Here is a 27,959-nt window from a genome sequence, read left to right as displayed (position 1 = left end):
GCAGTAGCCCCACCTCCTCAGGTAGAGAGACAGCATCTGTTGCCATGGCAACTGCCTCCTTCCATGGCATCTGCCTCCCCACTTACCATTGCAACAGCAGCCGCCGCTGCTGCAACTGCGAAACCCCAGAGCGAGCCCATTGTGATAGATGATGAGGAGGAGGCCGAGCAGAGGGGCTCTTCCTCCTCCTCCTCCTCCTCCTCCTCATTATCTTCACAGCAGGCTCTGGCGGCGCCGTTGAGCAGCACGGAGCCCGACTCGGAGATCAAGATCGCCAGCGTCACCACGCTGGACGCCTCTTCCTTGTCCTCCGCTTGCGTTTCCGAGGAAGCTTCGGCGGTTGCTGCGGCGACAGTAGAATCATCAGCGGGCTCTGTGTCGCCGGCGTCGGCGACGTGCCCTCAGGGAGACATGAACCTGATGATCACCAGCGTGACGTCACTGCAGGGGGAGGCGGCGCAGGTGGGGGCGGAGAACGGCCTGCAGATCAGCAGCACGTTCAGCCTCAACCCGGACGCTCAGAACCAGAGCACGGCCCAGAGTGTGACTCCCGCGTCCTCCAGCCCGGCCGCCAGCCGGCCCTCGCCGACCTTTAACCCCGGCCGTATCAGCTCCAGCTCCGCCAGCCAGCCCGTACAGAACGGAGAGACGGGCACACACCAAAGGCCAGGTAAGGAGCGCAACACACACACACACACACACAAACACACACCAAAGGCCAGGTAAGGAGCACAACACACACACACACACAAACACACACCAAAGGCCAGGTAAGGAGCACAACACACACACACACACACACACACCAAAGGCCAGGTAAGGAGCGCAACACTCACACTCACAAACACACACACACACACACACACACCAAAGGCCAGGTAAGGAGCGCAACACTCACACACACACACACACACACACACACAAAGGCCAGGTAAGGAGCGCAACACTCACTCACACACACACACAAACGATAGACCAACAGACCCACTGCATGGAGCTTGGTTAAAAGCACCCTTTCCTCCAGGGTGGGGAACAGAGAAATGGGCACACACCTGAGGTCAGGTAAAGAGCTCACCTCTCACACACCTATGCCTCACTAAACCACACCACAATGCACACATGCAAGTTTTTAAAGCAGCACTGTGGTTGTTTGTCATTGTAATGCAAATCAGATGCCAACTGGTTGTCTGTGGCTGGGCACACTTCAAAAGACTAGTGCTTATACAAGGGGTTCACACTACCACACATGGCGCACAGACAGAGGAGCCTCACGATGTGTAGGGCCGATGTTCTTTAGGCTAGCCTTACCTACTCGCCCTCTGACACACTGCTGTGGAGATACCTGCTGTATTAAGATGGGTGGACCCTGGGTGAACCCAGACTAACCTGTTTAGCATATTTGAATTTGCTCTGCGGGTCTGTTTGGAAAGGACCCCGTCTAGGTTCACCCAGGCTAGTAGGAAGAGCCATTCGATCCAAATTTCAAAGCTTTATAAATGTTCTTTTTGAATCTTAATACTTGCTCCAACATTCACCAGTCATGGGCTCTATGAAGCAAGGCCTTTATGGGATGGATTTTCCAGTCCTGCTCCCCCAAAAATGTCTTTTGCCCAGTTCCTATATGCCGTTTTCGTGTGTTGTCCTGATCCCATCTGTAAAAGTTATAGGCAGATGTTTACATGGATCCTTTCAAGCCCTGCTCCTGCTAGCTCTTATGAAAATGTTGGCATGTGCAAAACCCACTGACCTTGTGCTTGTATGTGAAACGTGGATTATCTTTTCATTATTTCATTTTTATACATTTTGTTTTTTGTGGGAGTTCCTTCCTGCAATCACACCAGTTTCTTCCCACCCATGAAATAAGTCCTGCTCGGCCGCTCCACAGCTCCACACTCTTTTGCACTGTTACTCCTGTGGGAGCGCAGGCCTGCAATCTGATATTTTAAAATGAAAGTAATTGACACCCACAAAACAGTAGAAGGCTATACGATAAGAAGGGTTTACATCACAGTTTGTGATTTTATTTGAGAAACGGCAATTATCAGGAACTGTAGAGACCAAGTTGAGGTCTGGGAGACCAAGAATACCTGTAGCTCATAAGAATACTTGAAAACACTTCTCTCACAGCAAGCTGCAACAAGGGGTGGATCATGGTTTGGATTTGTGATGAAGTCTGTCGCACAGGGAGCATTTCACTCACTGGTAGAGAGCGGAATGTATATAATTATATACATGCCAATGGAAGCCAGCATCACACCTCCTTTTAGAGCTTAAAGGTGAAAAGAGGATGGCTTACACAAGAGAATAGTGGCCCTTTGCTTTTTACTATATCTGCTAGATGTTTGATTTGTTGTTTGTGTGTGTGGAGAGAGAGGATGGTGTTTTTTTTTTCTCTCTTAAGTCTGATAGATGCCCGATAAAGTAGTCTAATGCTGGTTTGAACACAGATAATCAGAAAGATAAGACACACACACACACACACACACATGTCCAGGTGATTCTACAGTGGAATGCAGGCCTCAGAACGTTGAATCAGAATGACCATTACGTCACAGACATGCTTGATGTTTTGGCTCTGGTGTTTCCTTAACCCTTAAAGGTGTAGGTTTTTGAACATTCTAAGTTCCGCAACAATTGAAGGTTCTAAAATTCTATGTTGAATTCAATGAACCCAGATATTCTTTAGAATGTTAATTTCCCAACATTCCCGTCACACCGGTACTCCTTTAAGGGTTAATCAACCTTTTATTGGCTCTGCTCTGTGAAGGTCCATTTATAAATAACTTGACTTATGGAAACACACACACACACACACACACACGCTCCTATACACAGTTCACCAGCCGTTTTATTTTTTCCAGCCCTTATGTGTCATGTTCCTTGTTGGTGATGGCTATTCACCTCTGAGTCTGGTTCTGGATTGCTACACATATGGACATAAGCTGCATGTTTAACAACGTGGAATAGGGAAGTGACACAGGCCTAATTGGCAAAAGGACTACAAAGATATGTATAAGTATATATACTCTTTTGATCCCGTGAGGGAAATTTTGTCTCTGCATTTATCCCAATCCGTGAATTAGTGAAACACACACAGCACACAGTGTACACAGTGAGGTGAAGCACACACTAATCCGGGCGCAGTGAGCTGCCTGCATCAACAGCGGCGCTCGGGGAGCAGTGAGGGGTTAGGTGCCTTGCTCAAGGGCACTTCAGCCGTGCCTACTGGTCGGGGTTCGAACCGGCAACCCTCCGTTTACAGGTCCGAAGTGCTAACCAGTAGGCCACAGCTGCCCTGTAACGATGAAGAATATGTGAGTGATTCCATCCACACTACCAACCATGAGTGCAATAATCCAAATTATGCCAGTTGCGATGCCCTGCATGTATGAATAGATGTCTTGCGGGGGTGGTATAGTTTATACCCCTGAAAGTCTCTGGTTATTCCTAGCTATATTGGCAAGGTTGTTATAACTTCCTAATGTGAAATTTGTACTGGTTTGTTATGGGTGACTGACTGTAAGACAGGAATCTGAGCTAGCAGTTCAATTTCAACTCGATGTTGATAAACTTGAATGCAAGAGCTTGAGCTTGTGACCCAAAGGACCAAGTTGAAAGTGCCGACTGTTGCATAGTGTTGATGTGGTGTTGTAATGGAGAACTACCTGCTTTTTATGTAGCACATCACCATGGAGATGGGGAGGAAGTCCCGGCCCCCTTCATTGTAATGGCCAATGCTAGGCTAACTAATTCAGCCAAAAATATGCTCAGTGGACTGCTGCCATCTTTAAAAATGGAGTAAAACGTGTGCTCAATTCTGCTCTCGTTTTTTACAAACAATCCAATTAGGTGACACAGTACCAATAGCCACAAATGATGTCATCTGTGAATGATCCTCTCAGCAGGGAATGGCCTGCTCACTCAACTATTTATTAAGACACTATGCGTTTGTGTCCACTAGTGATGTGGCACCTGATAAACTTGTTTGTGAAAATTTAGGCTGAAGTGAGCACATGTTGGATGCCATTTTTAAAGATGGAGGATGCTAACGGGCTGAAGCTAGCCCTACAAATCCAGACCCCCTGCATATGACCATATATGGCATGAAGTGCCCTAAATATGCAGATTCATGAGCTCATATAATGCATGAAGATTATTGGACCCATGAGTTTGGGACAGCAGGCCCAGTGATTGGGGCCAAGGAACAGACTGCCTGATTGGCCTAATCAGACTCATCATGCTCCAATCAGATTAGCTCCCTGTCCTCTCCAGCCCCTTGCGTTTTGGTTGAGATGACTTGGCAATGTGAATGAATCAGGGGGAGGACTTGCAGAGAGGCGGGACTAGACAGGAGCGAGGCCTGGCACTGAAATGATTCTAATTTTCGGATTTCACATGTCCTCTTGTCACCCCTGAGGGAGTAATAAGTCGATGAGAAGAATAAGATGCCTGTTTTAGTGCTTACTTTTAAGTGTCCTTCTCAAACATGGTGGTCACTAAGGAATGCTCTTGTAGTTGATGCTAATGGAAGAGATTTTCCGTTTCCTGTTAGATTTTTATGATTGAGTCCCAGATTAGTGGATGATGAATGTGTTTTGAAGTGACGTTTTGTTTGACCTGTATAATGACAGATTTTTTTTGTCAGCCATCTGTATATTAATTCTGCCATTAAGTATCTGACATTTGTATAAATAGTTATTCTTGTAGGTAATGCTAGGAAAGCCAGGCCTTATATGGTGGTATGTGTGACATTGGTGAAGACGGTCACAGAAAGGCTTGTGTAGACTATTGATGTACAGAACTCACGGTGCCACATATATTTTATCAGAAGCGATCAGTGGTTGATTGCCCAATTTAATTTTGGGGCAGCCGTGGCCTACTGGTTAGCGCTTCGGACTTGTAACCGGAGGGTTGTCGGTTCGAACCCCGACCAGTAGGCACGGCTGAAGTGCCCTTGAGCAAGGCACCTAAGCCCTCACTGCTCCACGAGCGCCGCTGTTGTTGCAGGCAGCTCACTGCGCCGGGATTAGTGTGTGCTTCACCTCACTGTGTGTTCACTGTGTGCTGAGTGCAGGGCTCGAAATTAACTTTTTTTCTCAGTGTCCCGCAGCTGTCCAGAATTCTACTTGCCACTGTCCCGGACTTAACTACTAGTGTCCCAAATTCTAGTTCTTGTTTTTTCCCCATTCTACATAATAAACAGTAACTTCACTTAATTAACTCGTAAGTTCTGAAGACTTAATTTATTAAACACCATTTTATTAACATTATCTGCTTATTTTACACAACACTCATTTTCAGAGATTGCACTTTTGGCTCTTTTTTGAGGTTGCACTAGACGTTCTCATTGTCCGTCGTTTTGACGGACAGGGTTGTAAAACATTCCGTCAATAATCTATTTTCACGTGTCTTTAATTTCAATGTCAGTTTAGTGTGATGTCATGGTCACAGATCTCATTGAAAACAATAAGTAGCATGGGAAATTACCACGAAGCTGTCGGATAGGCTACTTTCCGGTATTCGGAATAGCCTATAGCTTAGAACTGCAAAAGCGAAATGTCAAATGCTAACTTAAATAACTGTTTTCATAGTTAACAGGATACCTTGCAACAGTATCGTTTTGTCAAATCGCAGTTGCAGTAGCCTAGGCTATTTAGCTCAGCATGATATTGGTGACGTGTTGTCTGTCACCGACAGAAAACACGCAGCGTTTTAGTCAGAGAGGACTGTCATCTCGTTTAGAACACCAGTATAACCTTAGGCCTACACTATCAGTCAAAAATGTTCACAATGTCATGAAAACAAATGCCATTTACCTGCCAGCTAGTTAGTTAAGTTAACCTCGGAATATCGGAAAGTGACCCATTAGGCTACCGGCCGTGCCCTATTTTTGTGTCGGCCTATGAGTCACTTAATATTCATTTAACCAATACGGCGGATTCCTAAGGAAACGCAAGCACCCATCCCATACTATATTTGTACCAAAAATGACATTGTAGCCTACAGTGATTCGAAGACCAGTAAACAGTGTTGTAAGGCTGCGTGTACAAAACCGCTTCTTTACAGATCAGCTGGCTAACGCTGCTTTTTCCAGCTGCCCATTATACGGAGAAATTTGGTGATCACTGAACGTTGTTTAGGTAGCCTACATTGAATCACGTTAAGCTTTTTCCTTTTAATAGGCCTCAATAACATCCATAATAATTGGAATGTGAACAGTTTAGGGAAAAAAGTACCTATTTTGAAATTTGCTTTGCCATTTTTTCTACTGTCCCAGAGTTGTCCCAGACATCATTCTATTGTGTCCCGGAAGCATTTTGTATGGTTCCCGGGACGTCGGGACATCGTTAATTTCGAGCCCTGGCTGAGTGTGTTTCACTAGTTCACGGATTGGGATAAATGCAGAGACCAAATTTCCCTCATGGGATCAAAAAGAGTATATATACTTACTTATACTTATACTTAAAGGTTTTAGATAAATAATTTTTCACCTGTGTAGGCTATGCATAGAATGATGCATTGACTGCAGTCCACCGGTCCTCCCCCAGACGATCCTATCTTTTTGCCCTGGCCCAGTGTTCTGTTCTGTTCTGGTCTGTTCACGGGTCCTTCCATCACGTCTGTGTACATGCTGTCCTGTGGCAAGGGCCTGTATTTCACCCCCGCGCACTCCCTGGCTCTCCCAGAGCCCTGTGCTGGTATTTACGACGTAGTCATCGTCAGTGGCAGAGACCGCACTGATGGAGTCTGGGTCAGTGGCTCACTGCCGTCTACTTTGAATGAGAATAAGAAATACTTTTATTCATCTCGAAGGAAGGACCATTCCTACCATTGGAAGAAATGACCCGTGTCTTAGAGAGGAACATTTGGGGAAGATTAACATGTCGCTGAAGGTGACATGACTGTGTTGTTCAGGATGCTCATCAGCTTGTGAAACATCCTCCTCTCTGCCACCACCACCAAAGTCTAACTGAATTCCACCCCCTGTGACACAGCTGGCTTTCTTAATAACCCTGATTTAGTCTGTTAGCATCCCTCACTTTCATGCCACATCCCCAGCACACCACTACATAAAAAATGGCATTAGATACAACAGACTGTATGCATCTGCTGCATTGACTGCACTGCACTAACAATCTGCTGAAAGCAACAGTATGCACCCAAACAAGTTATGGTATATTTAATTTGATCATCATTCATTTCAATGATATATGGTAATGTGAAGGTCGGATGTATGTACTCCTGTGGTCCAGGACAATATAGCTTTCATAGCACATATCAACTGGATTTTCAAAAGGAATGCAGGGTTTTTTTCTTTTGCATATCTCTTAGGGTTGTTGCCTTACTAGTTTTTAAATCAAGCATAGAGATATTCACACACACAAGCCTTCAGCCTTCATCTCATTGCTGTATTCTCTTTTCTCCTCCTCCTCTCTCTCTCTCTCTCTCTCTCTCTCCCTCCCGTTCTACCATGGCAACAGACTCTTGGATCTCTCAGTCGGCGTCGTTCCCCCGGAACCAGAAGCAGCCGGGCGTGGACTCTGCGTCGCCGGCCGCCTCCCTGGCCAAGCCTCTGGGCCAGTCGGGTTCGGGATCGCAGCAGCCCCCGCGCACCGTCAAGGTCACGTGCGCCAACTGCAAGAAGCCGCTGAAGAAGGGCCAGACGGCGTACCAGCGCAAGGGCTCGTCTCACCTCTTCTGCTCCACACCCTGCCTCTCTGCCTTCTCCCACAAGCCCCAGCCCAAGAAGAACTGCACCATGTGCAAGAAGTACGCCCTCATCCGATTTAATTCAGAGCTTTTAGCATTAGACATTTTAAATGTGCTCGAATGCTTTTTTTACATTCACATTTACCTTTAGCTGTATGTATTTTGTGTAGCAATGTAATGAATAGCACCTAACAATTTGACATTTGAATTTGCACGAAATACGCATAATGTAGAAATACGCGAATTGTCTTTGCATGACCCATCCAGACATTTTTTTTTATTATTTGATAGTAAGACCTGTCGACTGTTGATAATAAGTATGTCTGGATTAGCGGTTCCCATAGCTCTGTCCTCCTTTGGTCCACAGGGACATCACAAGTATGAAGGGTACCATCGTGGCCCAGGTGGACTCCAGCGAATCCTTCCAGGAGTTCTGCAGCACCGGCTGCCTGGCCGCCTACGAGAACAAGCAGGTGCCCCCCAAGAGCGCCATCAAGACCAAGTGCACCGTCTGTGGCAAACTGACGGAGGTGAGCGAGCGTGTCGACAGGGTAGGAGCCCTAATTCTGACCAAAGTCCACGGGTTTGAGTGTCGGGGAGCACACACTGTTAAAAGGCCTCTTAAGCTGTATGTGTTATTTTATTGGGCTAATTGCCACTATTGTAGGTTAGCTGACAGAGGTGGGTGCAAGGGGCCAACATGGGTTAATCCCGGGGATCTTATCACACGGGTGATCGCCCACAATGCATCACTCATCAGGGACACATTGGTGCACGCATACTGATTATAGCACCCTTCTTTGGATGAAGTGGGGTTGACCTAGTTTGCCCTTTCCCAATGTAGATATGAATATGATATTCTAAGCCAACAAAAACACATTTGTAGTTACTGGTGTTCATACGCTCATGGAAACATGAATACTATATTCCACTTCTGCAGATTGATCTCCCTAAATCTTATACACTATGTCTTCAAATGCATATGAACCCAGCACCAGGAAATTGTGGAAATAGTATTCTTCAGTCTGTGTGTGTAGATGTCGATCACCCTGTATCAAGAATCGTGTCCTATCAAATGTCCAGTATTGATTAATTAATTTAATTATTTATGATGAAAATGCTTTGCCTATTTAAATGGATTTTGTGGCTGAACAGGCGAATCAACTGTACTGAAAGTGGCCATGAAATGTGTCGTTTTACAGATTCGACACGAAGTGAGCTTTAAGAATGTCACACACAAGATCTGCAGCGACGCCTGCTTCAACCGCTACCGCATGGCCAACGGGCTGGTGATGAACTGCTGTGAGCAGTGCGGCAACTACCTACCAAACCGCGCCACCGCCAACCACTACCTACTGGTGGACGGGCAGCAGAAGCGCTTCTGCAGCCAGAACTGCATACGAGACTACAAGCAGGTCAGTGGGTCCACATGCCCGGCAGTGAGGGAGGGAGATGGAGAGTGCGATGGTCCCAGGTGGATAATGACCTTCTGAACGGGAGCCACAATGGGAATATATGCTGCCCATGTTAACTCTTCAGCCGGTACTGTTGGAAAATATCTGGCTTCATTGAATTTACATTGTTGTGGAACAGAATCTTTTGTTAGATTGTTCAAAACTCCCCTGCTGAAGGCTTAATGGTGGGTCAGCAGACATATATCCCAGTTCCGATACTGGGATATATGATATATCAAGATGTAGGGTCTGGGAACTTACCATTGGCAGTGCTCAATCCGTGGGGCGGGATAAACGGTTGACTTTCAAATTTCCTCTGCAGTGGACAAGAGTAAGGAGGAGGAAAGCGATACTCCATGACCTTACCCAGTTATGCTACAACACACTGCACACACACATTGCTTTGAGTTCACTGCAAACACACAAACGCACTGAAGATAGTTAGGATACAGTAGGGTTACAGTGTAAAGGGAGCGATTTGGAAAGTTTAAGACAAAACGGTTCAAATGTAACAGTTTAAAAGAGAACGCGTTCACTTCAAACATTTGCCTCTGCTCAAAGAATTTGAATGCACCTCAGTTGGTGGTTGTTGTTGTTGTTGTTGTGTTACAGGCTCACGGGAAGATGACACCGTGCACTGGCTGTAAGACTCTGTGCCGCTCCTTTGACGTGACTCACTGCATCGGGGCCACGGGAGCCATGGAGCCCTACTGCTCCACCGCCTGCATGAACAAGAACAAGATGGCCGCCGTGCAGAGTGAGTGCTCGCTGTGTGTGTGTGTGTGAGAGAGATTCCCATCTTGGTGGGATGTGTAGCATTTTGTGTTTGTGGACTCTTGAAGTCATTACTTAAGCTGACTTTTAAGTAATCAAGCACCAATAGTTGTCATCTATTGTATTTATAAAATGGATTGGATGAGGTTGCCCCCTATGCTTCATGCTGTTCAGTTCTAAATGCTTATTCAAGTCTTGCTCGAAAACTGCACCAGTTTGACGTCATTTTGGTCTCAAATGAAAATATACAAATTTTACCATCTAAAACCAGACACTAAAGGTTTTTGTTAGACCAGAGTTTCCCTTTAAGAGAGCTTTGCATTGGGGGACGTTGTGGTGCAACTGACTACAGTGTCCATACCACAATCGGCTCCAGAGTCCAACCCAGGTCATTTTGAATTCCCATCCCATCTCTCTCTCTCCCACTCGCTTCCTTCACTGTCCTGTCATAATAAAGGCAAAAAAGCCAAAACATACTTTTAAGAAAAAGAGAGCTATGCGTAAACAAATGCCTAGTGGGCCAAAATTCTTCTACAACGATGTGAAGGACTGATCAAATCATACAGAATGCAATTACTTATTATTAGTTTTTCACACATTGCTTCTGAATTTTTGGCTTAATTTTGTTGAATGAATAATAACACGGTGGTGTCGGTGTTGTGCGTTGTTTTACACCTGAGGTTAGATTTACATTATTTTAGGATCTGGTAAGGACAAGATTATTATTTGTATTATGTCCTGATACGTAAAACCATAGAACTCAAATAGGGTGTACTTTACTGTACTTTGTGTCTGTGCAGGCAGCATATTTATGTAAACTTTCTCTGTCTGTCTGTCACCCTCTGCATCTCTGTCTGTCTCTCTCTCTTTTTTGTCATTTGCTTTCTCTTCCTTTTTCTTTCTGCCCCCACCCCCTTTGGTTTCCCCATCCCTCTTCTCTCTTTCTTTCTCTCTCTCTCCCCCTCTCTCTCTCTCTCTCTCTCTCTCTCTCTCTCTCTCTCTCTCCCACCTCTTCTCTCCTCTCTCTCTCATCTCTCTCTCTCTCTCTCTCTCTCTCTCTCTCTCTCTCTCTCTCCCTCCCCCACCCCCTTGTGTCTGAACTCTTTCTTTCTTGGTTTCCCCCATCTCTTCTCTCTCTCTCTCTCTCTCTCTCTCCCACCCCCTTGTGTCTGAACTCTCTCTCCCACCCCCTTGTGTCTGAACTCTCTCTCTCTCTCTCTCTCCCTCCCCCCCCCCCCTTGTGTCTGAACTCTTTCTTTCTTGGTTTCCCCATCTCTTCTCTCTCTCTCTCTCTCTCTCTCTCTCCTTTGCAGATGTTGAGCCCTCGTGTCACTTCTGTAAGAGGAACGCATTGCCCCAGTATCAGGCCACCCTCCCTGAGGGGAAGGTCTTAAACTTCTGCAGCTCACATTGCGTCACCAAGTTCCAGGTGCGTCAAGCACGCACACCCACCTCATATTGACATCACTCTCCCCCTCCTACACACACACACACACCTCACCGGGAGGTCATTTTGCCTGAAATAGGCATCTGAACATGCTCTTGCATTCATTTTGTAATGTGTTGTTTTTAATGCAGTAAAATACATTTTCATGAAATGCACTCCAGAAGCAATGGTAGCAGAGATGGAAAAATAGTCTTCCAAGGAGGATGAAGACACACAGTTCCTCTTAACAGAAGCCTTATGCAAGCAGAAATAGTGTGTGTGTGTGTGTGTGTGTGTGTGTGTGTGTGTGTGCTTGTCTATGTGCGCATACGTGCAGATGATTATCTAATAGCTGCGGCTCTCGACTCCCACCCCTCCTGTCCTGCCTCCAGAGTGCGGCGGTTCAGACGTCCACCAACGGCCAGGCTCCTGTCTCTGCGGCAGGCAACGACATCCAGCTCAAGTGTAACTATTGCCGCGGAGCTTTCAGCCTCAAGCCAGAGACCCTGGAGTGGGAGGTGAGCATGTACTTCTGCTGCTGATTCTTCTGATGCTGCTGATGATGCTGCTGCAGCAGTGACCTATAGAAGAGGCAGGCTGATTTTACGGTTATAGCTGATGTTACTGTTTACACTTGCAAGAAGCCAAAAGTGGTTTAATTTTTTAATGTGCCAGGCAGTCATGTATTCATTATAACCAATGGCCCAGCAAAATGGCTGGTGATGTGTTTTCAGAGTTCAGTTCAGAATCTAACTTATATATATATATATATATATATATATATATATATATATATATATATATATATATATATATATATATCTACTGCCATTAAAGGGACACAAAGACAGGCAAAGTTTTCGTGTTAATTACTCATCTTCATAAGTCGGGTATATGGTTAAATGACTCATTACAGGGCAGTGTAGACTCCCCTACCCTGTAGGAAGAATATCCCGAAGTGTATGTTACCCGCCGACGAAGCAGGATCAGTTTACATCCTGCATCCACAGCACAGAGGCAGGTTAAAGCTTTGCTAGCGATTGTTGCAAGCGTATGTATAATGCCAGAGCCGGCGAAAAGAAGCTTAAAACCCTTTGACGGAAGATGCAAAGAAAAGGAAAAGAGCTTCAGACAGAGCGAAGGGGGAGTTTCGTAGAGAAAAAGCATCAGGCTTGCCTGGTGTCCCTTTAAAGTGCAGCATTATTAGCTTCTGGGCTTCTTGGCCTTGTGTTACGCCTCGGTGTTAGCAATAGCCGTGGCTGGAGGCATTATGTTTTCGAGTTGTCTGTACGTACAGTATGGTACGTCTGTCTGCCCCGATCTCGTAAACGCGATATCTCAAGAACACCACAAGGCACGTTCTTCAAATTTGGTATGAATGTTCAAATTGACTCAAAGATGAAATTATTAGATTTTGGAGGTCAGTGGTCAAAGTTCAAGGTCACGGTGACCATGAAAGTCCCATTCTTGCGAACGCTATATCTAGAATGCCTTGAGGCACATGCTTCAAATTTAGCACAAATGTTTACTTGGACCCTAAGAGGAACTGATTAGATTTTGGGAGGTCACTGTGATGACATGCATGACCCATTTCTGTGAAAACATAAACTGTTGAGTTGCCTTTCCCTGGCATAGAAGAGTTTCACTGCGCACACCGCAAAGACTTCCCACCGTCAATTAAAATGTAGGCTGCATTCTGCTGCTGGTGGGATATGCAGATACACAGGCGCAATGATCAGGATTATATCTCCTTACCGCAGTATCTGATGATTACATTGTGCTATAGGCAGCGATGACTTTCTGATAGCTTTGTGGTCCAAATGTGCATTACAACATGTGGGACTTAGACATTAATAGAGTCCTCAGATTACTTCCTACTTCTCCCAGGACTGATGTGACGTGGATGCTCTTGGGTTGCGCTTTAGTTCTCTGCTATGCCTGATGTCTCATCCTTTCGCTGTGTATGAGCTGTTCTCACTGATCTGTGTCTGTGTGTGTGTGCTGTGTGTGTGTCTGTGTGTGTGTGTGTGTGTGCGCTACAGAATAAAGTATACCAGTTCTGCAGTAAGACGTGCTGCGAGGACTATAAGAAACTGCACTGCATCGTGGCCTTTTGTGAGTACTGTCACGAGGAGAAGACCCTTCACGACACGGCCAAATTCTCCGGGGTCAGCCGGCCCTTCTGCGGCGAAGGTCTGTACCAGCCTCTCCTCTAGCACTGCCATTAGTGCTGCACTTCTGCCATCTTCTTCCATAACATTAATAACTAAGCCACGGCAATCTGCCCAGAGAATGAGTTCACGATTTGTTTGCCTTTTATTTGCTTTAAAATCAAATGAACCTTCACATCCTTCCTGACCTGTTGGCCTACTGTTAATAGGTGGAGTGTACTGCATAGTTCTCGTTGTTTCTAGCTTGCTGTCAATCAAATGGCAGGAACGTGACCAAGCACATAGTTTATGTCGCATACAAACTCATTGGGTCATTTAACTCTATTTGCTGTCTCAGCTCAAGTTAGTATTGTATAATTTTCTCAGACAGCTAGCTGAACAGCTACAAATCACAGTGTCTGTCTGTCTGTCTGTCTGTCTGTTTCTGTTTCTGTTTGAGGTGCATTATATATTAGGCTTTCAGACTCCATTAGTTTCCAGCTTGTCAATGCTGGCCTAGTTGAGTCCTAAGCCGGGAACATTTCTGTGTCATCATATATTTCTGCAACCAACAGAGACCTCTCTTCTCTTAACCAACAAGAGACCTCTCTTCTCTTCTTTTCTCCTCTCCTCTCCTCTTTTTCCTCTTTCTCCTCTTCTCTTCTCCTCTCTTCTCTGCTCTTCTCCTCTCCTCTCTTCTCTTCTCCTCTCTTCTCTGCTCCTCTCTTCTCTTTCTCCTCTCTTCTCTGCTTCTCTTCTCTTCTCCTCTCTTCTCTTCTCTCTCTCTCTTCTTCTCTTTCTCTTCTCTTCTCCTCTCTTCTCTTCTCCTCTCTTCTCTTCTCTTCTCCTCTTCTCTTCTCTTCTCTTTTTCTTCTCCTCTCTTCTCTCTTCTCCTCTCTTCTCTCTTCTCCTCTCTTCTCTCTTCTCCTCTCTTCTCTTCTCCTCTCTTCTCTTATCTTCTCCTCTCTTCTGTTCTCTTCTCCTCTTCTCTGTTATATTTTTAATAATCTTCTCCTTCTCTTCTCTTATCTTCTCCTCTCTTTTCTGTTTTAATGTTTTGTGTTTTGTTTATGTGTGTGCTCTTCTCTTCTTTTTTAATAAATATGTTTTATGTTTGTTTGTATTTTGTTTAAATATGTTTTTTAATAATGTTTTGTCTGTTTAATGCATATGTTTTTTATGTCTTGATAAAATATGTTTGTAATATGTTTTGTATGTTTTAATAAATATGTTTCTTCCTCTTCTCTCTCTCTTCTCTTCTCTTCTCCTCTCTTTTCTGCTCTTCTCTTCTCCTCTCTTCTCTTCTCTTCTCCTCTCTTCTCTTCTCCTCTCTTCTCTTTCCGCTGCTGAACACGGCACAGTCTCCCCCGCAGCATGTAGACATAGACAGGGCTACAGCACTGCAGCATTTGTTACTGTTATGAGCATAAAGCATTTAGGCTTCATATAATTGTTTAATGGCAAATGTCTACAATGCTTCAAGGCATGATGCACGTGTGTGTGTGTGTGTGTGTGTTTGTGTTTGTGTTTCTCAGTCTTGTGGGTTCTTGCTCATGTATTTATTTGTTTTTGTTGGTTCAGGCTTTTTATACTACATGTGTACATGTTCAGAAGAGAAGAATACCTAAGCCAAAAAAGATATTTAGTACATTAGCGTTTTAACTGACACTATTTTGTTAACTAAGCCAGTAGAATTAAACAATGAAGTTCTCTGAAAATCTAGGTACCTATGTTATCAGCAACACAGCCGTCTGAGCGTTTGTATCCAATAAAATGCCTCCTGATAACCTCTCATCAGTTAGATGCCATGTGGCCTTTAGCTGCCTCTAGATGGAGTCCTTTTCCTCTCAGTTCTCTCATCTTAACCCCCGCACACTGCAGGTCAACATGGTCAGTTCACTCACTTGATCCTGAACATTCTCGCTGATGGGCTTTGGCACAGTTGCATGAATGCATTATTAGAATAAGGGGTGCTGTAGTTATGCAGCGTTCCTTTTCTTTTTCATCTATTAATACCGTAAGGAAAAGATTGTGATATCAGATTGTTGATTTTCCCCTCTGGTTTCCACCCTACGCAGGAAGTGTATGATTGATTAGGGCCCTCCCTTGCAGCCTTTTGCTAATCAGACCCCTCCTCCCTCCCTCCACTGCAGGTTGTAAGCTGCTGTTCAAACAGAGCTTTGCGCGGCGTCTGGGCCTCAAGTGCGTCACCTGTAACCACTGCAACCAGATGTGCAAGAGGGGCATCACCAAGCAGTTTGACAGCGTCACCAGGGACTTCTGCAGCGAAGCCTGCTCCAAGAAGTTCCACGACTGGTACTACAAGGTCAGAGGTCACAAGGCTTGGATTAGAGGGGGAAGGGGGAACTTTTAGTAGGTAACGATTGTAGATCACCTTTGAGGCTCTTGAGATCGTATTTCAGAAATGAACATCAAATCGGGTATTGCCATAGGGAAGCTACCACTCCCCATAATAAAATGTGCAAGTTTGATGTGGGATATTTTAATTAAATATATATAATAAAATGTTTACCACTATGTGAATAGTTTTGAAAATTGCTTTTGTTATTTTATGCTTTTTATTAACTTGTGTCAACATTATGTACATAGATGGCTTGGCTATTCGAGATTTGGAAAGTGTAAGCTTGAAACTAATAACACTCCTCATAGAGATTATATTAGATTTCTATCAATTTATATGGAAACCAAGCACGGAGCATGACTGCAGCGTTGTACTTGCTCTCTCTGTCCACCAGGCGGCGCGCTGCGACTGCTGCAAGGTGCAGGGCAACCTGACGGAGTCTGTGCAGTGGCGCTCGGAGATGAAGCATTTCTGTGACCAGCAGTGTCTACTGCGCTTCTACTGCCAGCAGAACGAGCCCAACATGGCCACCCAGAAGGGCCCAGAGAACACGACCTTAGGTACCGTCCTCCCTGTGGTGACCGCTCCCCTCTCCTGTCACCTGTCTGAGATGGTTGCACACACACACACACAGGTACCTGTGTTTGGCTCAAGGTTTCTCATGGTCTCAGTGCTGACACGTGGTCTCTCTTGTTTCTGGCAGGAATCGGTGTGCAGACGCAAGCAACCAAGGTGACGGTGAGTGTGTGTGTGTCTGAAGATACAGCTGGTGTGTTCGTCAGAGGTGCATACTTAAGTTATCCCACTTCAATCATGACGAGTTGTCGAGCCGCGAAAGTTACTCAGAGGGTTTAAGTTAAAAAGCTAAAAAGCTCCTGCGTTTTTGCCCTCTTGAAGAGAGTTTAGATTATGTCATCTCTGCTGCTACAGTTGGTGGTCTTGGACATCGTGTTAAGTCATGGGATTAAATGTGCTTTCTGTGTTCCCGTAGCTCTTCAACCAGGGCCCGGTGTCGTACGCGGGCGGAGGGATCCTGAAAGACGTGAAGAACAAGGCGGTGTTGTGCAAACCTCTCACTATGACCAAGGCCACCTACTGCAAGCCGCACATGCAGAGCAAGCAGCTGCAGACAGGTGTGTGTGTGTGTGTGTGTGGTTGTGTTATTGCTTGCAGGTTTTGATTTGACCCTCTGTACAGATGCATGTGTTTTGACCACAGTCAGTGAAAAGCAACAACTGAATTGTAACACTCCAGTCAATTGACCGATCCAAGCCCCTCCTCCCATTGTCAGTCCTATAGTTACTGTTGCTAAGTCGGACAAGTTTGCAGGAAAGTGTGGAAGGACGCCTGTTCAACATGGGTGCGCAGCACCATTTAGCCGAGTGCAACAGTGTATGCTGGATTTCTGGGCGTCAAGTAATATTGATATATTCAAAAAACAGAGGCCAGAAAGGCCTTCAGTATGCAGAATGACACATTCACAATGTCTGCTGTTATCAACGAGGTGGAACACCACAAATTGAGAAACCAATCTGGTGTTACGGATCTTAATGGGATGCATGTTAACCAGGGATAAACAATTAGCACGTTATCACGAGCAGGTAGGTTACCTTATTTGCTGCAGATGTGACTCTGATTCAATAAACAGGTCTGTGCAAACATATGGTGTTGACGTGTCCATAAGAAAATCTAACCATATTTCGAGGATTAATTGAAGATGGGACCAAGTGCTGCAGATCCAAGTTCCCACGCAGGCTAGCCTGTTAAGCAGCTCAAATAAACGAGGAAGAGTTCAAATAAACATGATACAAATGTAGGCTATTGAAAAGAAACCACTAGATCTACCCGAGTTTAAACCCATACAACGCACGACATATCTGCAGTTTGCAGACATGATTCGTCTTGCACTTCATCAGTGCCCGCTTATGCTATACTTAATTTAAATGTGGGCAATGTAGTAGGCCTACTGTAATATTGGCGATTTCGACACTGCATAGCCTATACAGCAAGGCATAGTTTTGAATCGGCACATGATTTGATCTTCAGAAGACATTGGCTATCTCTCGTTCAGCCATCAATGATGCATCGCAATAGGCTATTATTGCGTTTGTTGAAAAAATTATCGTTAGCTTATTTCTGTGAACAGTCTTCTATCCCAAGTTAAACATGGCAAGGTAGCCTGTGCCTAAAAGCTGAAAGTATTCTTGTTGTGTGTAAAGGCGTCGTGATTGAAGGTGTAGCCTATTTCTTGGCGTCTTCAATCATTATGAGTGTCAGTTCAGTTCCTGCAAGGTATAATTTTTTGCGTAGGCTTATGTTGTCGTTTCAACAGTGGAAACCAGGTTTAGTTATGTTTTTGTGTGTAGTTATGAACACAAATAAAGGGAACATTTTCGTACACACTCACTTTTCTTTACTGAAAAGTAGCAGCCTATCCAAAGTTAGGCCTATGTCTTTTAGCGTTTCACACGGTCAGGATATGGGATCGGTCAATTGTCCATAACATCCAAAAAGCCGCTTATAACATGAGCAAGTAGATCAAGCTGGTTGTTTAGCTCTGTTGTGCTTTATGTTTTCTCTCAAAAGCACATTTGACACAGTGGTGCCATCCTGCTTACCTTGAGTTTTTCAACTTTGGGGTGTAGAGGAAAGAAACGCCCTTCTGGCTTTCCCGAGTGTACACTTTTATATCTTCTAAGCACATAAACAGTGTTTGTTTGTGTGTTCAGATGAGGCCGGCACGGATCAGCTGGTGAAAAAGGAGTACGTCCCTGTGCCTATCCCGGTGCCCATCTACGTGCCTGTGCCCATGAACCTCTACGCCCAGACCACCCCTGTGCCCGTCACCGTGCCCATCCCAGTAAGAACTCGCCTCTGTCGACCTTCCTGTCTCTCCGGGCATTATAGGGATTTCAACAATGCTGATAAAACCAATGGAACGTTCTATTTTGAAATCTACTCCATTAAGATAACATATGGAATGTTAAAGCGGAGCCTTCCAATTATGATCCTGATAATGGAACTCTCTTGATTACGGTCTTGGACCCTTTCAACATTCCATTATCAGTTATCTTAATGCAGAGGTTTTAACATTCCAAGTAGATTGGGAGCAAAATAGAACGTTCAAGCATTGTTTTTGTTTTTATTGTTGAAAGGGTCTATAGTTTTCATTTTATATCTGATAAATTGATACTATATTCGCCCCAAAGGGTTTAGTTTAGGAGTTAATTGTCTATTTTTGCTCGCTTGTATTGTAACCCACCCTTTCCATATCTTTTATGCTTTTACTGTAAATGGACGCAGAGAATTTTGCATGTTGCATGCATGTTGATTTTTGTTTTCAAAATTTTGGAATTCACATGATCTGCTTGTCAACTTGTCATTTCTTGCCTCTGTTCCCCACCTACCACATGTCTGTCTTCATTTTACACTATTCCTCCCTTCCTCACCTCCTCCCTTCCATCCTCACCTCCTCCCTTCCTCCCCTCCTTCCTCCCTTCCTTCCTCACCTCCTTCCTCCCTTCCTTCCTCACCTCCTTCCTCCCTTCCATCCTCACCTCCTCCTCCCCTCCTTCCTCCCTTCCATCCTCACCTCCTTCCTCCCTTCCTTCCTCACCTCCTTCCTTCCTTCCTCACCTCCTCCCTTCCTCCCTTCCATCCTCACCTCCTCCTTCCTCCCTTCCATCCTCACCTCCTCCCTCCCTCCCTTCCTTCCTCCCTTCCACCTCCCTTCCTTCCTCCCTTCCTTCCTCCCTTCCATCCTCACCTCCTTCCTTCCTTCCTTCCTTCCTTCCTTCCTTCCTCACATACTGACTGTGTTGTCTCCTCTAAGGTGCCTGTGCCATTAGTCCTGCCCACCACGCTGCAGAACGTGGATCAGATACTGGAGGCCATCAACGAGCTCAGGGCCAAGCTGCCCCCAGACCTGCTGGCCATGGAGGACACCAAGCCCGACCTCATAGGTGAGCAGGTGGAGGACCTGAGAGAAAAAATATTTACATTTTTTGCTGTAGATGATCCTAAGATTTATTTATTTATTTTTTAATTTAAAGGTAATCTTACAAGTAAATATTAATATGAATTAAATATGTGAGGTTCGTTTATTCTGAATGCAGCTTTTAATCATGCTTCTCTATGTAGCTCTGTGGTGTAAGAGGAGCTCACTTACTCCTTGTGAGCAGACATGTTTAAAGGAGTGTGTGTGTGTGTTTCAGTGGTGAAGAGTGAGGAGGTGTTGGGAGCTGGACAGCAGGTGAAGAGGGAGAAGGTGAAGAGCAGCAGCGGCAGCAGCAGCAGCAGCTCAGAAGAGGAAGAGGAGGAGAAGGATGACGAAGAGGGGGACAAGTACGAGCCTGACCTGGATCTGGAAAACGACTTCCCATTAGGTAGACTACAGACGCATTTATGTTCTCTCGTTACAAAGTTAACTTTGGTCATAATAGGGTCGAGACCACGCCCACTATATATCACACACTGACTGTAATCACTATATCATCAAAGCCTTGCTTTGTTGCCATGGAGCCATCGGTTACTCTCTCCGGTTGCCGCGGCAACGCTTTCGCCACTTGGCGGAGAGGTGTTGCATAAAGGCAGCCGTTGTGGTGGTTGTGTGGAGGGGAGAGTCTCTGGTCTCCTGGAAGAGGGTACAGTCATTTTTCTATTGAAATTCCGCGGACGGCTATTTTCAGGCCCACAGTCATCTGTGGACGTGACACTGACCGTCAGAGGGGATTTGGAGATTGGATATTTATACACAAAAGGATTTGGATTGATGAGTAAGAGGGAGGGAGAGAGAGAGAGAGGGGGATGGGCTCCGCAGTGGAAGCAAACGAAAGTTTGGGCCATTGGCGAGCTCCCCGACATTATGCAACGGTATGTGCTGAGAAGAGCAGCATTGACCCTCTGGGGTTCTGGACAGTGGTCAGTCTGTAACACTGCAGGGGGTTTTCATTGGGCTTACGCTGGCTTTGCAGGCCTATTGGGGCTCTTGGTCCATCCGTCTCCCCATGTCCTGCCATCAGTTGGGAGCAGGGGGCAGTGTGTGCCATGTATGTACTGTGTATCTGCTGTATGCAAAGCCCATATGGGCTGAATGCAAAGAAATGATACAGAATTTAATGAAGTACCTCACATTTCTCCATGCCATTGCTACTCGTGTGTACACACACACACACACACACACACACACACACACACACACACACACACACACAAGGGAACCAGAGAGAGAGAGAAACTGAGATGAATAGCAGTTTGGTTCTCCTCTTCCATGCAGGAGACTGTTGGAGATGGCGAAATTACTGTGTGTCTGTGCATGATCTAAATGTGTGTTAATAACCATCAAAATGAGTGTGTGTGTGTCAGCGTTTCCGCTTGAAACGGAAAAAAAAAGTGACCGACAGAGGTTTCATTTTCCGGACATTTTGATGACATGCCGGTCAAATATCCTATTATCGCTTCTTAATTAGTCAAGTTGAGGAAAACTGGAGGCAGGCTATGTAGCTTAAAGAATGACATAATCACACCATATAGAATGCAACATGTTTTTTAGCCTACTAAACATGCTTAACTCCAACAGCCGTGGCCTACTGGTTAGCACTTCGGACTTGTTACCGGAGGGTTGCCGGTTCGAACCCCGACCAGTAGGAAGCGGCTGAAGTGCCCTTGAGCAAGGCACCTAACCCCTCACTGCTCCCCGAGCGCCGCTGTTGTAGCAGGCAGCTCACTACGTCGGGATTAGTGTGTGCTTCACCTCACTGTGTGTTCACTGTGTTAGTGTGTTTCACTAATTCACGGATTGGGATAAATGCAGAGACCAAATTTCCTTCACGGGATCAAAAGAGTATATATACTCTTACTTACTTAACTAACTAGTGTCAATTTAAAGATCCGTTATTTCCAGCAAGAATCCGCTTCGTCCATTGTTTTAAATACCGTTGTTTTGTTGCTTCTACCCACGTTATCTCCAGTGGTTCAACAGTTTAACTTGCGCAGATGTGCGCACACACATTGAATGAGCGCTCACACCACTACCCCCTAATGCTATGCCTCTTTATTTGATAACCATAAATTAAGAAATATTTCCTAATCTGGAAAATGTTTAGTCTATTTTTCTTTCGGTCCACGGTTCCATGAGTTCATAGAGTTCCGCGGTTGCATTCAATTGTGCCACAAATTATCTGCGGACCAGCAATGTCCTTCGAGGAGGCCCTAAGCCTGCAGATCATAGACAGAGAAAGCATATTACCGGACAGTGGAAACCGTGGTGTGCGTGCGCGCGCGCGCGTGTGTGTGATCTAAATGTGTGTGTGTGTTATCTAAATGTATGTGTGTTATCTAAATGTGTGTGTGTGTGTGTGTCTGTGTTCATAACCATCAAAATGAGTGTGTGTGTGCATCTCTTCTCCATACAGCCTCGGAACCTGTGCCTGTAGCAGAGGGGTTGGATGCAGAGATGGGCTTCACACTGCCCCCTGTGCTAGCTGAGGAGAAGGAAGAGATATCTCGACCCAGGGCCAGACGGAAGGTACTGACCGCACGCACACACGCAAGCGCACACTTTTAGATTGTGAACGCACACACGCGCACAGCCATGTGAGTGTGCACAGACAAACACACACACACACCTGTCCTATGATTATAATCAACTCTACTGCTGTTCACATCCTGATAATTGTGATGAGTGAGTTATGAAATGAGGACATTTCTGCAGCCAGTGCGCACGTCTGCCCTTAAGTACCCTGTGCTCCAGCAGAACTATAATAAAACTTCTGTATTTGTGCCCAGTTCTGAATCTAGCCGGGTATACTCTCAGCAACATAAAGCTTCTTTTCAAAGACCTCCTAATAAAGCAGATTTGGTTTGTCGATCTGTTTGATTTATCTGTCTGTCTGTCTGTCTGTCTGTCTGTCTGTCTGTCTGTCTGTGTGTGTGTGTGTAGGGATCGAAGCGGCAGGCGGTGGAGGAGGGCTCCCCTGCGCCTGCGTCCCCGTGTGCGGAGGCCGATCTCGGGGCCGGGTCAGAGGAGGGGGCCATCCCCCTCAGACCCCACTACGGGCTCAACGCCTGGAGGAGGTGGGCCGCCACCGCTTCCCAACAGGAAACAGACGCCCCTGCGCAGGAAGGACCCAAACAAGGTGAGTCCTGTGAAGTCCCCACCACAGGGGGCAGGACAGGAAAAGGAATGGGAGGTTTTTAGAGACCGTCAGAGAGTGAGGAGGTGTGAAACATTGAACGCCCCTCTAGAAGGCTTGGAAAGTTAGTAACGTAGAAGTTATGAATGGTTGTCTGAGCAACCATTGGAAATGTGATCAATTTGATAATTATGTTCCGATTGTTTGTTGAAGTGTATGATCGACTTGGTTAACTTGCTTCGTGAACTTGCAAGCAACAATAAGCAAGGCTCGCACAGCATTCCCCAAAGTTCATTGGGTTTGTGACCCTCCTCCATGGTGTCTAATGATTATATCTCTATTGCTGTTCACATTCTGAACCCAGATGTTGACTCTAGATGAAATATGAGGACACTGCTTACATCACTCTGGTCTACCTGACCGGAACCCATCCTGTACACTCTGGGGAATTAATTCACACACACACACAAGCTTATCGATAGCTAAAAAGGGAAGTTAATGAAATCGTAGGCTAGGTAATAAGCAGTATTGATGACCACTTTGAGGTTAGGAAAGATCAAGAGGACTTGGCCGGGTAGGTATCTTCTCATTCCCCATTGCTTTTCCTGTCATTTAGTTTTTTTTTTATTTATCTCAGAGGTAGATGATGTTCGTAATAGAGCAGTTGTATAGCATAGGCATGTGATGGTAAAATGTAGAGGATACAGGATGTAGAGGGTCCAATGGTGTAGTCGTATAGGATAATTTGTGGAATGAAAACGAGGATGTTATTATGGTCATAGTGATTTGGTGTTTTCCCTGTTGCCTCAGGTGTGCATGTGAAGAGTAACCTGTTGTCCCTGAAAGCGCCCCGTTTGAGCCAGGCGCTGTCCTGCTTCGTCCGAGAGGTGCGGCGGCCCAAAGGAGAACGCTACGCCCCCGACAGCATCCTCTACCTCTGTCTCAGCATCCAGAAGGTGAGACACCACCATGGGATGGAACGTGTGTGTGTGAGACCAGGAGACTGGTGTGTGTGGTTGCTGTACGTAAATGCATCCAAGTTATTAACCACCAGGCATTTTCGAAAAATAAGTCTGACGGGGCAAACAAGTTTAGCTTTGTCCTGAAGGGACTTAATTTCCGATAATGCCAGGTGGACAACATATTATCATACAACTTATTATACGGTTACTTGCAAAATGCTGTTACCGTTTTGTGGCCTCCACCAAGAAACAAATAGTTTGAGTTTTAATGTGTGATGTCACATGAGACCTGATGTTCTTTACTCCTTGAGAATGTACAATAGGCTTCTGTAACTTTAGCACATTCCTACCCACCACCTTAGATTGATTTGTCATAGTTTGGGGTTCCATTTAAGTTGTAGGAACCTGGAGTAGCTTATTTTTTTGGAAATCACAAGGTCAGCAGCCATGACCCTGAGAACAGGGCCGTATCAAAAAACGTAATTGAAATACCAACTGTAGCTAAGTCAGGACATTAGATTGTTGTAGTCCCACGACGACTGTTGCTATGGAAGCTAAAGAGGTCTACTGAGGAACTGCATGCTGTTATGTGAGAGACCAGGTTTCAATCTACATGCCGTAGGATATCGAAGCAGCGACTGCTTTTGTTGGCTCGCTGTGAAAACCTTCTCTGTTTCATTATCGCCTCTCTGAAATGGCTCCGCTGGCTGTTACATAGGACCAGCCCTGTGTAATGTGTGTGTGCATAGCCCTGACTCCGACCCGTCCCCTTCTCAGAAACTTCCCTAGAGTGTGAGAGGGCGTCAAGGCAGTGGGGTGGTGAACTTCCGAGCAACTCTGAGTGAGGCCCGCACAACATTCCCAGAATTCATTGTGGTCCGTTATCCCCCTCCCAGGTGTCCAGTGATTATAGTTCTATTGCTGTTCACATCCTGAACCAAGGTGTTGACTGTATATGAAATATGAGGACACTGTTTGCGTCCACCTGACCTTAACCTACCCTCTGCTCAGTGATGTCATAAAGGGCATATTCTCTGCACCAAGTGGCTACAAGTATATGTGAAGTGCAGGGCAGATGATCTAGCTAGAATGGAATAATGCAGGGATGTCCTGTCCTCAACTCCTCCAAAAATGAATATCATGACAACCTTTGATAATGGTTAGTAATGAAAACTCAATGTTCCGCAGCATTAATTACCTGCTGCTGGTAGCATCTGACTGTGTCTGTGTCTGTGTGTGTGTGTAGCATTTGCAGGACAAAGGGAGGACGGATGACCTCTTCAGTGATCCCTGTTACAGGCAGTTTGGAGAGGAGCTGAACAAGATCCTCAAAGACTGGCAGCCCAGCGTGTTGCCTGACGGTGAGTCCAGCACCACACACATCGGCGCACACTCACCTCACACTCACCCTCTTCCATCATTTTCACGTCTTTTCTAGTCCTACACAAAAGGCTGTTGAAGGTTGGCAGAGCCTAATGGCGTATTCTATGAGTCAAAGCAGCATGATTTTCTCTATATATCCTGGCAAGGCCGTGCTACATCATCGTCATGTCTAGTCATAGTCAGCCTTTTGTGTTGTGTTCATGAGCAGGAATGTCCTATGATTATAACTTTTGCTGTTCACATCCTGAAATATGGTGTTGACTAACTTGATATGAGGACATGGTAATGGTTAGAAGGGTACTCCTGAATGTGGAACTCTTAACCCTTAAAGGAGTACACTGGTGTGACGGGAATGTTGAGAAATGAACGTTCTAAAGAATATCTGGGTTCATTGAATTCAACATAGAATTTTAGAACCTTCAATTGTTGCGGAACTTAGAACGTTCAAAAACCTACTGCTGGACCTCTCATCCTCTAGGTCAGATCAGATGAGACTGTTGCAACTCTGTTGTGATGTGGATGTCCATGTAATGGTAAACATGTTTATGTTTTGTTTGTTTGTGTGTGTGTGTGTGTGTAGGTTCTATGTGGGGACGTGTGCAAGAGCGTTGCCTGTGGGACAGCGGTCAGCTGGGCGAGCAAAGCCCGGAGGCGCTGCTGCGCTCGCTAGTCTACCTGAACACCAAATACTTTGGCCTGCGGACCGTGGAGCAGCACCTGCGGCTCTCCTTCGCCAACGTGTACGGGCCCAGCCGCACCGACCCGCTCACGCACGAGGTCTCGGTCCGCATACGCGTCCCCTCCATATCACAGGACGAGCACCAGGGTACGCCCCCAAAACAGAGCACTCGGCTCGTTTAAATGTGAATCTGACACCAGCTTGTTATTTCGGTTATCTGGGGATAAATGAGAATGGGCGGTTAAGTGCTCTGATATGTAATACATCGCATGGTTGCTGATTGCGAATTTCCAGGTAGCATACATGCTGAAAATCAGCGCTTAGAGTTGGATAGTTAGATACAAACAGCTTTGATCATTTCTTATAACTTCAGGCACAGAAATGTTCCTTTCATTAAGTCCTGTGAAGTTGTTAACCCTTATCCATACTGAAAGGTGCCATCAATGGCTGTAACTGCTTCATTACGTGCTTGTCAAAGGGGATGTGATAAATCTTGGCATGCTTGCTCGAATATGACTTATTGGAATACTTGTGTTTTGCTTTGCTGATTTTGATTGACAGTGCAAACGGGAAACAAGAGGAAACGGCAACAGAATGACTATGAGCCCGACGACGGGTCGGGAGGCTCCAGCCACTGTCCAGTGAAGAAACAGGAGTGTCGCCTTTATGAAGTGTACCTGTCTAAGTGGTGAGTAACAGACTGCTCCTGTACTGTAGATAGCGTCCTTTATTCCTCCCAGTGGCTGGATAGACTACATCTCCCACAATGCATGCAAGAGTGCACTGTATGTGCCTGGACCATCATGTCATCATTGTTATTTCATCTGGCTTTGCCTTCTTGTTCATTCTTCTCTCAGCACATTGTCTGTGCTCTCCTCATATCTGATGCTCCATCTTTCCTTCTGTATTCTTATATTTTGTTTGTTTGTTCCTTTCTCACTACCCCCTTCACAATTACACGTACACTCTTTTTTTATTCTCTCTCATTTTAAAACAAAATTCTTGTTCTCTATCTTCTCTGGCAGCCCTGTGTCTGTGCGGCAGCGAGCGGACCTCTTCTACATGCAGCCCGAGGCGTCGGGCGGAGGCGGCGCCCTGTGGTTCGGCAGCTCCCCTCTGGACCGAAACGTGCTGGAGAGCTTGCTCACCCGCGTCCTCCTGGTCAAGGACATCTACCAGGAGAACCGCCCTGAGGAGGAGGAAGAGGAGGAAGAGGAGGAGAGGGGCAATGAAGACACAGGGGAGCAGAAAGATATGGAGGTTGCAAGGGATTAACCTCAGAACGTGTCCCCTGCTTCTTGGCAACGTTCCTCCAGCCCCCTTCTGAGTGTTTGTCACTACATCACACACACACACACGTGTGTCTCTTGGCATTATACCCACAAGCCCTCTGTCCAGGACGCTGTTTCCTTAGCCTTCCCTCCACCTCACTCTCACCCTCACCCTCACCCTCATCCACACGCATCAGAACTGGTCCTAGAACATTGGAGGAGGAAGTGTGTGATGAGGCGGTGTGTTTAAAGACTGACCTATGACCAGCGGGTCGACCCTGAGATGGGCAAGAAGGACCCGACTCGGTAGTGGGTGTGTGAGAGTGGGGTGCATCATAAAAATATATATATACATATATATATGAACACGAAAAGCAAAAATCCAGACTGCTGCTTTTCATGATTTTATTTTATTTGTTTTGTTTTGTTTTTGTTTGTCTGTCTTGTTTGTTTTTTTGTATTTTCCCAGGGGGGGAGGAGTGTGTGTATATGTGATGTAGCATTACTTACTATGCCCAGATTGGGCAGCTCCGACTTGTAAATACCCGCAGTAGTGAAGCTAGGGTGTGAAGGGGATCCGAGGTGCGAAAGAGGAAAGTGTTTGTTCCTGAAAAATCCATGAAAATTAAATAATAAAAAAGGATTAAAAAAAAAA

General features: G+C 45.6%; 1 protein-coding gene across 1 annotated transcript; it reads left to right on the top strand.

Moving 5' to 3' along the window:
* Positions 1-44: 44 nt before the first annotated feature.
* zmym2 (zinc finger, MYM-type 2) lies at positions 45-27,959 on the top strand. The gene is given in 23 exon segments (XM_048238425.1): positions 45-94; positions 96-670; positions 7,482-7,770; positions 8,078-8,240; positions 8,913-9,125; positions 9,777-9,921; positions 11,252-11,367; positions 11,757-11,882; positions 13,407-13,557; positions 15,668-15,840; positions 16,271-16,436; positions 16,580-16,614; positions 16,868-17,009; positions 18,606-18,736; positions 19,709-19,838; positions 20,091-20,261; positions 22,290-22,402; positions 22,817-23,012; positions 23,820-23,965; positions 25,218-25,332; positions 25,935-26,180; positions 26,595-26,721; positions 27,059-27,959. Coding segments are annotated over 23 exon segments (3,969 nt in total). The 3' UTR covers positions 27,309-27,959.

The sequence above is a fragment of the Alosa alosa genome, chromosome 3 (assembly GCF_017589495.1).
Source record: "Alosa alosa isolate M-15738 ecotype Scorff River chromosome 3, AALO_Geno_1.1, whole genome shotgun sequence".
NCBI classification, from domain to species: Eukaryota; Metazoa; Chordata; class Actinopteri; order Clupeiformes; family Clupeidae; genus Alosa; species Alosa alosa.
Note: the sequence above shows the minus strand (reverse complement) of the source record. Positions and strands in the feature narration are given on the sequence as shown.